The sequence below is a fragment of the Cebidichthys violaceus genome, unplaced genomic scaffold, assembly GCF_023349555.1.
Source record: "Cebidichthys violaceus isolate CVI_PGR_0920_01 unplaced genomic scaffold, fCebVio1.0.p SCAF_43, whole genome shotgun sequence".
Taxonomy (NCBI): Eukaryota; Metazoa; Chordata; class Actinopteri; order Perciformes; family Stichaeidae; genus Cebidichthys; species Cebidichthys violaceus.
In genome coordinates, this window is record NW_027176628.1 from 2,005,181 (window position 1) to 2,016,981 (window position 11,801).

The 11,801-nt window shown below is 46.3% G+C and overlaps 1 protein-coding gene across 1 annotated transcript in view; it reads right to left on the reverse strand.

Moving 5' to 3' along the window:
• The window catches only part of fhod1 (formin homology 2 domain containing 1), a 40,593-nt gene extending 32,105 nt beyond the window's left edge, over positions 1 to 8,488 (reverse strand). Inside the window, 3 exon segments of the mRNA XM_068728723.1 lie at positions 1,245 to 1,309; positions 2,914 to 3,020; positions 8,239 to 8,488. Coding sequence (XP_068584824.1) covers positions 1,245 to 1,309; positions 2,914 to 3,020; positions 8,239 to 8,403 — 337 coding nt within the window. The 5' untranslated portion in view covers positions 8,404 to 8,488.
• Positions 8,489 to 11,801: the final 3,313 nt, after the last annotated feature.

The window sequence follows — 11,801 nt, forward strand, 5'->3', positions numbered from 1 at the left end:
ATTGTGTTCCTGTCAACGTTCATCCTGCAGGAGTTCATTCACAACGTTGTTAACGAGTTGAGGACGATCACCTGAACGCACCGTGAGACCAGGACCTGAACGCACCGTGAGACATGAACCAACATGATTCATCAGAGACATGAAACACTTTCACTTCTTCTACTCATGACGTTTCTGCCACCACAGAAGAAGAACAAGCAGAGACAGGAGGACAGGAGAGTCTCTGTCTCTGCGTTTGTTTTAGCCTGGAGGCAGAGACTCTGTCACCAAAAACACAGAGACGACTAGAAGCAGGAAGCATGCTGGGAAATCCCCTCTGGAGCAGGAAGGGAGAGGTCATGCCAGGCAGGCGGGGGGGGAGGGAAGGAGAGAGGAGAAGAAGGAGGGAAGGAGAGGAGGGCAAACCCTGTAACACAACCGACCAGTCAGAGGTCACATTAAAGAAGAAGAAGGTTAAAGACTCATTACATTTCTTTAAGTGAAAACTGATCCACAGTCAGCTTCAGTCAGTTTGTTACAGATCTACTTCAGTGATCCTGTTGAACCAGAGCAGACTTGTTGATGATAAATAGTCTCATGACTCAAACCCAGGAAATTCCTCATTAGAGGATCAATAAGTCCTAAAATAAACCACAAACACCAGAACCCTCAGTCCCTCTTCTTCAGGAGACTACAATACCCACAATGCATTTCACAAACACCGTAGACAGGTGCCAACATGTACTAACCCCATTAGCATCTGATAACCCTGCTAACATGTGCTAACCCTATTAGCATCTGATAACCCTGCTAACATGTGCTAACCCTATTAGCATCTGATAACCCTGCTAACATGTGCTAACCTTATTAGCATCTGATAACCCTGCTAACATGTGCTAACCTTATTAGCATCTGATAACCCTGCTAACATGTGCTAACCCTATTAGCATCTGATAACCCTGCTAACATGTGCTAACCCTATTAGCATCTGATAACCCTGCTAACATGTGCTAACCTTATTAGCATCTGATAACCCTGCTAACATGTGCTAACCCTATTAGCATCTGATAACCCTGCTAACAGAGAGGAACGTTTGGGGATCATTAGAACAGAAGGAACCTCTAATGTTTGGAAGTCTTCATTATATGAGATCATATTCCAGCGAGAGGAGAAGAAGCCGTGTATCTTCTGAAGAGACTCGGAGAGGAAATCCTCCTCAGTGACAGAGAGGACGGAAAGACAAACAACATGGAGGACATAATTACCCAGGATGGAGTGAACCCGGACAGAGAGCTGAGTCCTCAGGATCAGGATGGGCTTCTTCCCTTTCCTGTGGAAAAACAATCAAGTGTTGAAAAGAACCGTTTATTCCTCCAGAGAGACGTCACAGACTCAAAACCAGAAACCACCATGAAACGTTAGAGAGAACCACCTGGAGGGCTGGTAAAATATATATATATATATATATAAATATATATATATATATATATATATATATATATATATATATATATATATAGTAATAAATGTCTATAATATGAAATACATCTACAGTAACCTGGGGTTGACTCGTGGCTAAATGGAGAGCAGGGCCGCCTTTCAATCAGAGGGTCGGCAGTTCGATCCCCGGCTCCTGCTCCACTAGTCTCATGTCAATGTGTCCTTGAGCAAGACACTTAACCCCAAAATTGCTCCAGTAGCTGCGTCTACGGTAGATAGATACTGAATTGTAAGTCGCTTTGGATAAAAGCGTCTGATAAATGACTGTAATGTAATGTAACCTCTCTGTTCAGGTGTCTTCATTTAGAAAGTCCTCCAGGAACACAACAGAAGAATATAAAAGCTCTAGAGAGGACAGTGACGCGGTAACTTGGTGACGTGGTAACTTTGTGACGCGGTGGGGTTAATGGTGGGGTGACCGTGGCTAAGTGGAGAGCAGGGCCGCCTTTCAATCAGAGTCAGAGGTTCAATCCCTGGTTCCTGCTCTACTAGTCTTGTGTCAATGTGTCCTTGAGCAAGACACTTAACCCTTAAAAATGTCTCCCGTAGCTGTGTCTACGGTCAATAGATAGATACTGAATTGTAAGTCGCTTTGGATAAAAGCGACTACGAAATGACTGTAATGTAATGTAACTTTGTGACGCGGTAACTTTGTGACGCGGTAAGTAACTTTGTGACGCGGTAACTTTGTAACGCGGTAAGTAACTTTGTGACGCGGTAAGTAACTTTGTGACGCGGTAACTTTGTAACGCGGTAAGTAACTTTGTGACGCGGTAAGTAACTTTGTGACGTGGTAACATTGTGACGTGGTAACTTTGTGGCGTGGTAACATTGTGACGTGGTAACATTGTGACGTGGTAACTTTGTGACGTGGTAACTGTGGCGTGGTAACGTTGTGACGTGGTGACTTTGTGACGTGGTGACTTTGTGACGTGGTGACTTTGTGACTTTGTGACGTGGTAACATTGTGGCATGGTAACTGTGGCGTGGTAACATTGTGACGTGGTAACATTGTGACATGGTAACTTTGTGACGCGGTGACTTTGTGACGCGGTGACTTTGTGACGTGGTAACTAATAGCAGGAAGACACGACTGAAGTGATCCCAGAACAGCTCAGTTTACACATCAACCTACGCAAGCAGACTGTGGCTGCTGGGATTAGAGGACCGAAAGAACCACAGCATGGAGGTATGGAAAGAATGAGGGATAGAGAGAGAGAGGGAGGGAGGAAAACTAGAGAAAGGAGGAGAAAGTGTTTGTCTACGACTAAAAAAGGAACAATTTTGAGATGTTTTTAGGTCATTGCAACACACACACACACACACACACACACACACACACACCTCCTGTTTGGTGGAGTATTACTTTAAAAACATTCACAGTCTAACTGGGCGGCCATGACAGAGACAGACGACAGGTAAAGGTGTTCTTACGTCACGTCTGCATAGAAGCTCTCCAGCTCGTCTCTCTGCTCGGCCAGAGACGAGTCCAGGTCCAGGTAGTTTCCATGAGGAGACAACTGAAGGGTGCACTCCTCCAGCTGAGAGACAGACAGAGAGACAGAGACAGACAAAGTCAGTTCTGGATGAAGTGATCTTGAATAACAGTGCGCTCTTATTTTGAAATAAAGGCAGCCTCAGTAGAGAGGTGAAGCCATAATCACCATTCATGTGATTGGCTGAGGGCTGGTCACGTGACCGTAGGTGTGTTTGGGAATCCTCCCAGCATGCACTGGGGCAACTGGTGGTTAATTTGCTTTTAATTGATGTATGATGACTGAATGAGTTAATATATTATAATATAATACATTAAGCAGATTTGATTTAGTCCGTTAAATAATTGAAAGAGAATACATGTTTCAAATATAGTTCAACAACATTTTAGTGACGACTCCTCGTGAATAAATTACAGTTAAAGTTTGGGTCTTATTGTGGCGATCAACGACCACCTGCATCCATCTGGACCTCTGTTACCCAACAGAGGTTTGTATGAAGATATAAAAGTAGGAGGACACAGAGCAGCTGCTGTAATGATACATCAACACAAACCGGTTCTACTGACGAGCTGGAGGTCATTCATCAGACAACAGTTTATGAACCGTGAACACGTCATGAGATCTACTGTACAAACACTACACCCTGATGGTGACTGTCATTATCATTGTTAGACCTCGGTACGTCAGACGGTCTCCTCCTCAACTGATTTAATGCTCCACCCTGTGAGCATCGAGACGCTTTATGAACTTCTTCTTCCTCAGAGGTTCACAGGATTCATATTAATATTCACTGTTCTGTTTAATGACAGTCAGAGTTCTGTTAAAGCTGTTAATATAATAATACACACTTTACTTTAATACAACTTTTGACATGGAGGAGAAACACTTTGTTTGTTCATGTCTGTTATAGTTTTAATAACAATCTGTGTTAAATAACATCTAAGAATGTTTGTATATTTAGTACCAGATGATTATGTGTTGTGATAATAAGGTGTCCCATGAATATGAATGAAACACACCCACAGAGTCCCACAGGTGTGTCTCAGTGGTCACACCCTCCATGAAAGTCATACAGGTGAGTCCAACTAAATACCTGTACTACTACAGCAACCGCAGACCTGCACCACCACAGCAACCGCAGACCTGCACCACTAGAGCAACCGCAGACCTGCGCCACTAGAGCAACCGCAGACCTGCACCACTAGAGCAACCGCAGACCTGCACCACCACAGCAACTGCAGACCTGCACCACTACAGCAACCGCAGACCTGCACTACTAGAGCAACCGTAGACCTGCACCACTAGAGCAACCGCAGACCTGCACCACCACAGCAACTGCAGACCTGCACCACTACAGCAACCGCAGACCTGCACTACTAGAGCAACCGCAGACCTGCACCACTAGAGCAACCGTAGACCTGCGCCACTAGAGCAACCGTAGACCTGCGCCACCAGAGCAACCGTAGACCTGCGCCACCAGAGCAACCGCAGACCTGCACCACTAGAGCAACCGTAGACCTGTGCCACTAGAGCAACCGTAGACCTGCGCCACCAGAGCAACCGTAGACCTGCGCCACTAGAGCAACCGCCGACCTGCGCCACCAGAGCAACCGCCGACCTGCGCCACTACTGCTTCTATTGGTCGGTGGCTCTGACGATCAACAACCAATCAGCATCAGGCTCCTGACTCTGACCCTTTGAGACTATTGATCGTATCTGATCAGCTGTTTATGGATCAATAACTCTCTGCAGCAGTTTGTGGGATGAACTCTGTTCACACAGTCAACAAAACACACAGAATCTATTTATAGACTCATGAGTCACCGTACGAAGCTGGAATCAGGTCTGATAGAGACCAGAACCAGAACAGCAACATTCTTCTCAACAACAGAACACACACACACACACACACACACACACACACACACACACACACACAAGTTCACTGACCAACTTTCTTCTGGAGCTTTCAACAGAAAGCCAGTCGGAGAGCCTTGTGACCTTTAGGGTCCGTTCTGAACCCTCAGAGTGAAGGTTTGATTAAAACCAGCTTCTGATCAACATCTGATCCATAACTATCATCTACGTAAAGATATAGAGCAGCAATGTCCAAACAGGAGAGTCAAGATGGCAGCAAAGAACACAAAGACGTAATAATCATTCTCCTGATGGAGCCACGCTAACAGTTTCCCCCCCGCTCCCAGTCTTTGTGCTAAGCTAGGCTAAACTAGCTAACCTCTGAGCTGGAGACAAAAGGACAACGAGTCTAAAAAACATAAAATCATCAGAACGTTTTCCTGCAGCTGTGAGGAAGGAAACGCCTGTTCAGCTCTTATCAACACGCTGCCGTTACCATTGCATCCATCAGCTTATCTCCTGTTTACAGTCACACCCTGTGAGGAGGAGCAGGAGGAGGAAGAGAAAGAGCAGGAGGAGGAACAGAAGGAAGAGGAGGAGGAGGAGAAGGAAGAGAAAGAAGAGGAGCAGGAGGAAGAGAAAGAGCAGGCGGAGGAAGAGAAGGAAGAGGAGGAGGAGGAGAAGGAAAAGAAAGAAGAGGAGCAGGAGGATGAGAAAGAGGAGGAAGAGAAGAAGAGGAGCAGGAGAAGGAAGAGAAAGAAGAGGAGCAGGAGGAAGAGAAAGAGCAGGAGGAGGAAGAGAAGGAAGACAAGCAGGATGAAGAGAAAGAGCAGGAGGAGGAAGAGAAGGAAGAGGAGGAGGAGGAGGAGAAGGAAGAGAAAGAAGAGGAGCAGGAGGAAGAGAAAGAGCAGGCGGAGGAAGAGAAGGAAGAGGAGGAGGAGGAGCAGGAGGAAGAGAAAGAGCAGGAGAAGGAAGAGAAAGAAGAGGAGCAGGAGGAGAAGGAAGAGAAAGAAGAGAAGCAGGGGGATGAGAAAGAGGAGGAAGAAAAGAAGAGGAGCAGGAGAAAGAAGAGAAAGAAGAGGAGCAGGATGAAGAGAAAGAGCAGGAGGAGGAAGAGAAGGAAGAGGAGCAGGAGGAAGAGGAGCAGGAGGAAGAGAAAGAGGAGGAAGAGGAGCAGGAGAAGGAAGAGAAAGAAGAGGAGCAGGAGGAAGAGAAGGAGCAGGAGGAAGAGAAAGAGGAGGAGGAGGAAGAGAAGGAAGAGGAGCAGGAGGAAGAGAAAGAGGAGGAGGAGGAAGAGGAGCAGGAAGAAGAGAAAGAGGAGGAGGAGGAAGAGGAGCAGGAGGAAGAGAAAGAGCAGAAGGAGGAAGAGGAGGATGAGCAGGAGGAAGAGAAAGAAGAGGAGCAGGAGAAGGAAGAGAAAGAAGAGGAGCAGGAGGAAGAGAAAGAGCAGGAGAAGGAAGAGGAGGATGAGCAGGAGGAAGAAAAAGAAGAGGAGCAGGAGAAGGAAGAGAAAGAAGAGGAGCAGGAGGAAGAAAAAGAGCAGGAGGAAGAGAAAGAAGAGGAGCAGGAAGAGAAAGAAGAGGAGCAGGAGGAAGAAAAAGAGCAGGAGAAGGAAGAGGAAGAAGAGGAGCAGGAGAAGGAAGAGGAGCAGGAGGAACAGCAGGAAGAAGAGAAAGAGCAGGAGGAGGAAGAGAAGGAAGAGGAGCAGGAGAAGGAGGAGCAGCAGCCAGAGGAAGAGAAGGAAGAGGAAGAGGAGCAGGAAGAGGAAGAGGAGCAGGAGGAAGAGAAAGAGCAGGAAGAGGAAGAGGAGGAGCAGGAGGAGGAGAGAGCCAGCTCAGAAGAATGAATATAATGTCTGATTTCCCTGTTTGGGTCATATTATCACCTCATTGGATCTGAGCCCACAGCTCAAAGCCCCAGAGCATGATGGGAACAATTAGGAGGGGGGGGGGGGAATGCAATCTAGAGAGGAGGGGGGCTCTCTGGTCTTTATCTGATCCTGAACGCCTCATACAAGGCTGGACTAGATCTCTGTTGTTTGGAACCGATTGAGTAACAGAAAATAAAGAGTTCCAGCTAAGAAACATGAGCGAGTTCAAACACAGACTGCTGAGTCATGATCTGATGCAACTGAAGACAGTGAGCTTTAACCTCTGTGACGACGAACATGACTGATGTGGAACCGAACAGAGTACCCGAACAGGTAGAGAACCCGAACAGGTAGTGAACAGAGTACCCAAACAGGTAGTGAACAGAGTACCCGAACAGGTAGAGAACCCGAACAGGTAGTGAACAGAGTACCCGAACAGGTAGTGAACAGAGTACCTGAACAGGTAGTGAACAGAGTACCTGAACAGGTAGTGAACAGAGTACCCGAACAGGTAGAGAACAGAGTACCCGAACAGGTAGTGAACAGAGTATGACTATAGATAAACCTGGTTCTTCCTCATCACTGGACCCACTGAGCATGCTCACTCCTTTAGAAGAAAAAGAACTCTGGATTCATCAGTTAGAGCATTGCACTACTTTAAGAACCTCATCATTTAAATAAGAGTTCATACTAAAGATGATTCACTCTCTCAACAGAAGTCTGTGGAAAAAGTATTTTTGGGTCTCATGACATCACGTGACGGAGCAGGAAGTTGTTCCTCTATGGAACATCTGATCCAGGACCCGGTTCTCTTCCTGGACCTTCATCTGCATTCAGGACACTTTGTGATCAGTATGTTTTATGACCAGATGATTCATTATCTTAAATAACTGGAACATTAATACCGTCAGATGTCCAGTGCTGCCTGAGTGGACTTCAGCTCACCCAGATAGAGAAGCTGTCATTATGAACCAGACTCCATTCACAATGTGTCTTTTTTAATATAGAATCGATAATCTGCAACCAACAACACAAAGATCACTTTGATCAATCGATGCTTTGTGTTCAGGTAGATTCGGTACTAAGCAGCTCCACATGTCCTGAACATTTAATGAGTAGATGACAACAACGTGCATCGTTCTCCACGTCGTCTTATTACAAAGTACTCTTTAAGTTACTGCTTTTTAAAAGGAGTCTGGTGTGTGTTTCTAAATCTTTATAACTTCAGGTGTGTTACTCTACAGGTTACCTTACATTACAGTCATTTAGCTTTTATCCAAAACGACTCACAATTCAGTATAAATTTTGGGAATAAGCGTCTTGCTCACATTGACATGAGACTAGCAGAGCAGGAACCAGGGATTGAACCGCCGACCCTCTGATTGAAAGGTGGCCCTGCTCTCCTCTTAGCCACGGTCACCCCCGACTCAGGTGAGTCCTTCTCACACAGGGCGGTGCTCTGGTGGTTAGTTAAGTTAAGTTAAGTTAAGTTAAGTTAAGTTAAGTTAGTAGGTCGACTAGTTAAGAGCTGTTCACCTGCAGAGGCGCCTCCAGCAGCGCGTGGATCCCGGAGATCTGCTCGCTGAGCGGCACGTTCTCCTCCACGCGCACCGTCGGAGGTCTGCGGGGTTCGGGAAAGTTGGTGCAGACGAACGGATCCGAGTCCTCCAGGTACTGGACCCGACAGACGATGGAGGCCATGGCCGAGCGACCGAGACCCAACTGCGGCTGAAACACGTCCGTGTGTGTCGGTGTAGAGCTGAAGGATCCTTTAAAGAGAGGAAAACCCGGTCCGGGCTCCCGTGGGACCGGACCGGTGAAGCTGCTGCAAATATGTAGGGGCACTTCCGGTGACACCTTTCAAAATAAAGGCAGTTTTTTGGCAGCGATTTACAAAAATAAAATAAAATAAAAAGAGAGTCAATTTGATTGTGTTCTGGATTGTTTGACAGCATCTGTGTGATAAAAGAAGTAAACTGATCAGATAAATAACCAACATGAAGTATCAGAAAAACATTGTTACATACAAGTGAACCAATCACTGTTCAGTCATTCTGTATCTGTCCAATCAGAGGACTCATTAAGTCACATGATCTCCTAATGCAGTGGCGTCACTGTGAGTATTTTTAAGCATCACATTAGGTTTCAGTTCATCGTCCTCTTCAGTGAGTCCTGCATCACATGTTGGTTCTGTTTCAGACACCATAAAAATAAAAGTCCTGCTCACAACAGAACCGGTCCTCTTTGGATCCTAAACTGAGGCCTCAGGTGGTCTAAAGCACACAGGTTGGACCCTGACTCTGGTCTCTGTGGTTCAGTCTCAGAGGAGCAACATGAGTCTACATTCATGTTGTTGTTTTTGTTTCTTCGTCGGTTTTGTTTTGTCTCTTTTTTGTTGTATTTTTATTTTGTTGTCATCGTTGTTTTTGTCTGTTTGTGGTCGTTTTCCTGAATACATAATAGATGCAGACAATCACAGAGACGAGAGGTAGGACGTCGTCAATCAATCAACCAATCAACCAATCAATGAACCACCACTCCCAGTATCTGATGATAGGATGATATGAGTATAATATTCTGCAGTGTGTATGAGAGGCCTATCTCTACGTTCCCTCCTTGTTATTGATGATCGTGATGAGTCTTCTAGTTTTATTGGTTCTTTACTTTGTTGTTGCTGCGGTGACGTTTACATATGGGATCAATAAAGTGGATCCTCTCCTCATTAAATAGATGACATCACGTGTCAGTGTTCACAATTGTGAACACTGACACGTGATGTCATCTATTTAATGAGGACCTATATATAGATATATATATAGATATATATATCTATATCGATATATAGATATAGATATATATACTGTATATTCAGACAAATAAGGAAGGAAAGCACGGACATCCTGACTTTTATTTTGAAGGAAGTCTCACGGAACATCTGGTTTGGTGAAAGGTGACTTGATGGTGGGCGGCCCACCGGTGACGTCACGCTGGTCCAGCATGGAAACACATTGAGCGGCAGGAGTGTGACGTCATGAAGGGAAACTGTGAGCTGCAGCTGTTCACAATAACCCACAAAGAAGAAACGTTAGAGAGCAGCATCATCTGGTGGCTGAATGACGTCAGCACAGACACACAAAGCGTTCATGAGGGTCCAGATGAGTCTAAGAAAGTTCTGGATCAGTCTAGAGTCTCAGAGACACGATGGGAAGACAAACAACATGTCTCTTTGTTGCTGTTTGTGTCTCTTCGTCGTCGTTGTTTTTGTATCTTTGTGGTTGTTGTTTGTGTCACTTCGTAGTCGTTGTTTGTGTCTCTTTGTGGTCATTGTTTGTGTCTCTTCGTAGTCGTTGTTTGTGTCTCTTTGTGGTCGTTGTTTGTGTCTCTTTGTGGTCGTTGTTTGTGTCTCTTCGTAGTCGCTGTTTTTGTCTCTTTGTTGCTGTTTGTGTCTCTTTGTAGTCGTTGCTTTTGTCTCTTTGTGGTCGTTGTTTGTGTCTCTTTGTGGTCATTGTTTGTGTCTCTTTGTGGTCATTGTTTGTGTCTCTTCGTAGTCGTTGTTTGTGTCTCTTTGTAGTTGTTGTTTGTGTCTCTGCTTTGAACTGTCTCGATAGCTGTACTTAGGCCTGTCTCAGTGGCCTCAGTTGTGAAGTGCTGTCTGAGTTTCTGCTTGTTTGAAACGGCTTGTTTGATCAAGCCTGGTTCACTGATTGCAAAGGCGGAGCTTCCACTCCTGGCAGACAATGAGCAATCAGTAGATAGCTGTACTTAACCACTGCTGGAGGCGTCAGCTTTCAAGCATCTGGCAAACGAAGGCAACAGGCCGACTTTTTCAAGCCCGACTTCATCAAGCTAAGACTTCTCGAGCGTGTACTACCATGTGTTTGCATCCTATTTCTGTCCGGTCCTCTGCCCGGCGGTCACGTAGACATTGGGCAGCTTTCAGGAGCCGCGACCCCACTAACCTCATCTATCCTACTCTCTCAGCTCGGGCGAGCAAATGGTGGCGGGGGGGCTCTGGAACTGCCAGTCGGCAGTGCCGAAAGCTGAGTTCATCTCGGGTTACGCTTCCTTGCTCTCCCTTAACTTTCTTGCTCTAACTGAGACCTGGATCACACCAGAAAACACCACCACACCCGCAGCTCTGTCAGATGTGTACTCTTTCTCTCACACTCCCAGAGCTGCGAGGCGGGGTGGTGGTACTGGCCTGCTAATTTCCCCAAAATGGAAATACTCTCTTGTCTCTGTTCCTCAGTTCTCCCCGTCCTCTTTTGAATTTCATGCTGTTACTGTCACTCATCCAGTCAAGCTCACCATTGCTGTTGTGTATCGCCCACCAGGGCCTCTTGGTGAGTTCCTAGAGGAGCTCGACACATTAGTCTCGCTCTTCCATGACGATGGCTCGGCGTTCATCCTGCTCGGTGACTTCAACATCCAGACCGATAAGCTTGAACCTCTTCTTTCACTCCTCTTCTCCTTTGACCTTTACCACTCCTCTTCTCCTCCTACCCACAAGGCCGGCAACCAGCTGGATCTTATCTTCACTAGGCACTGTTCTACTGCTAACCTCTCTGTCACTCCCCTCCAGCTCTCCGACCACTATTTCATGTCCTACTCCCTCTCCCTATCCTCTGCTCCATCACTTCCTCCACCTACCCACATGGTTTCTACCCGGAGTCATCTTCGCTCCCTCTCCCCTGCTGATCTTTCCTCTTCTGTCACCTCTGCTCTCCCTGACCCTGAATCCTTCTCTCTCCTATCCCCTGATACTGCTACTGATCTTCTCCTCTCCACCCTTACTTCTTCTTTGGACAAAGGAGGACCTTCTTAACTTCCAAGCTCTTCTTTCCACTTTTTCCTCCTCTCTATCTACTGCTAAAGCTGCGTTCTTCCGCTCTAAAATCCTAACCTCTGCTTCCAATCCTAAAAAACTCTTTGAAACTTTCACTTCACTCCTCCAACCCCCACCCCCTCCTCCTACTTCCTCCCTTCTCCCTGATGATTTCGCCAACTTCTTTGACAAGAAGGTAAACGATATCAGATCCTCCTTCTCTCAGCCCCTCTCTCCCGGTCCAATCCTGCCCCCACAGCTCTCCCTCCCATCT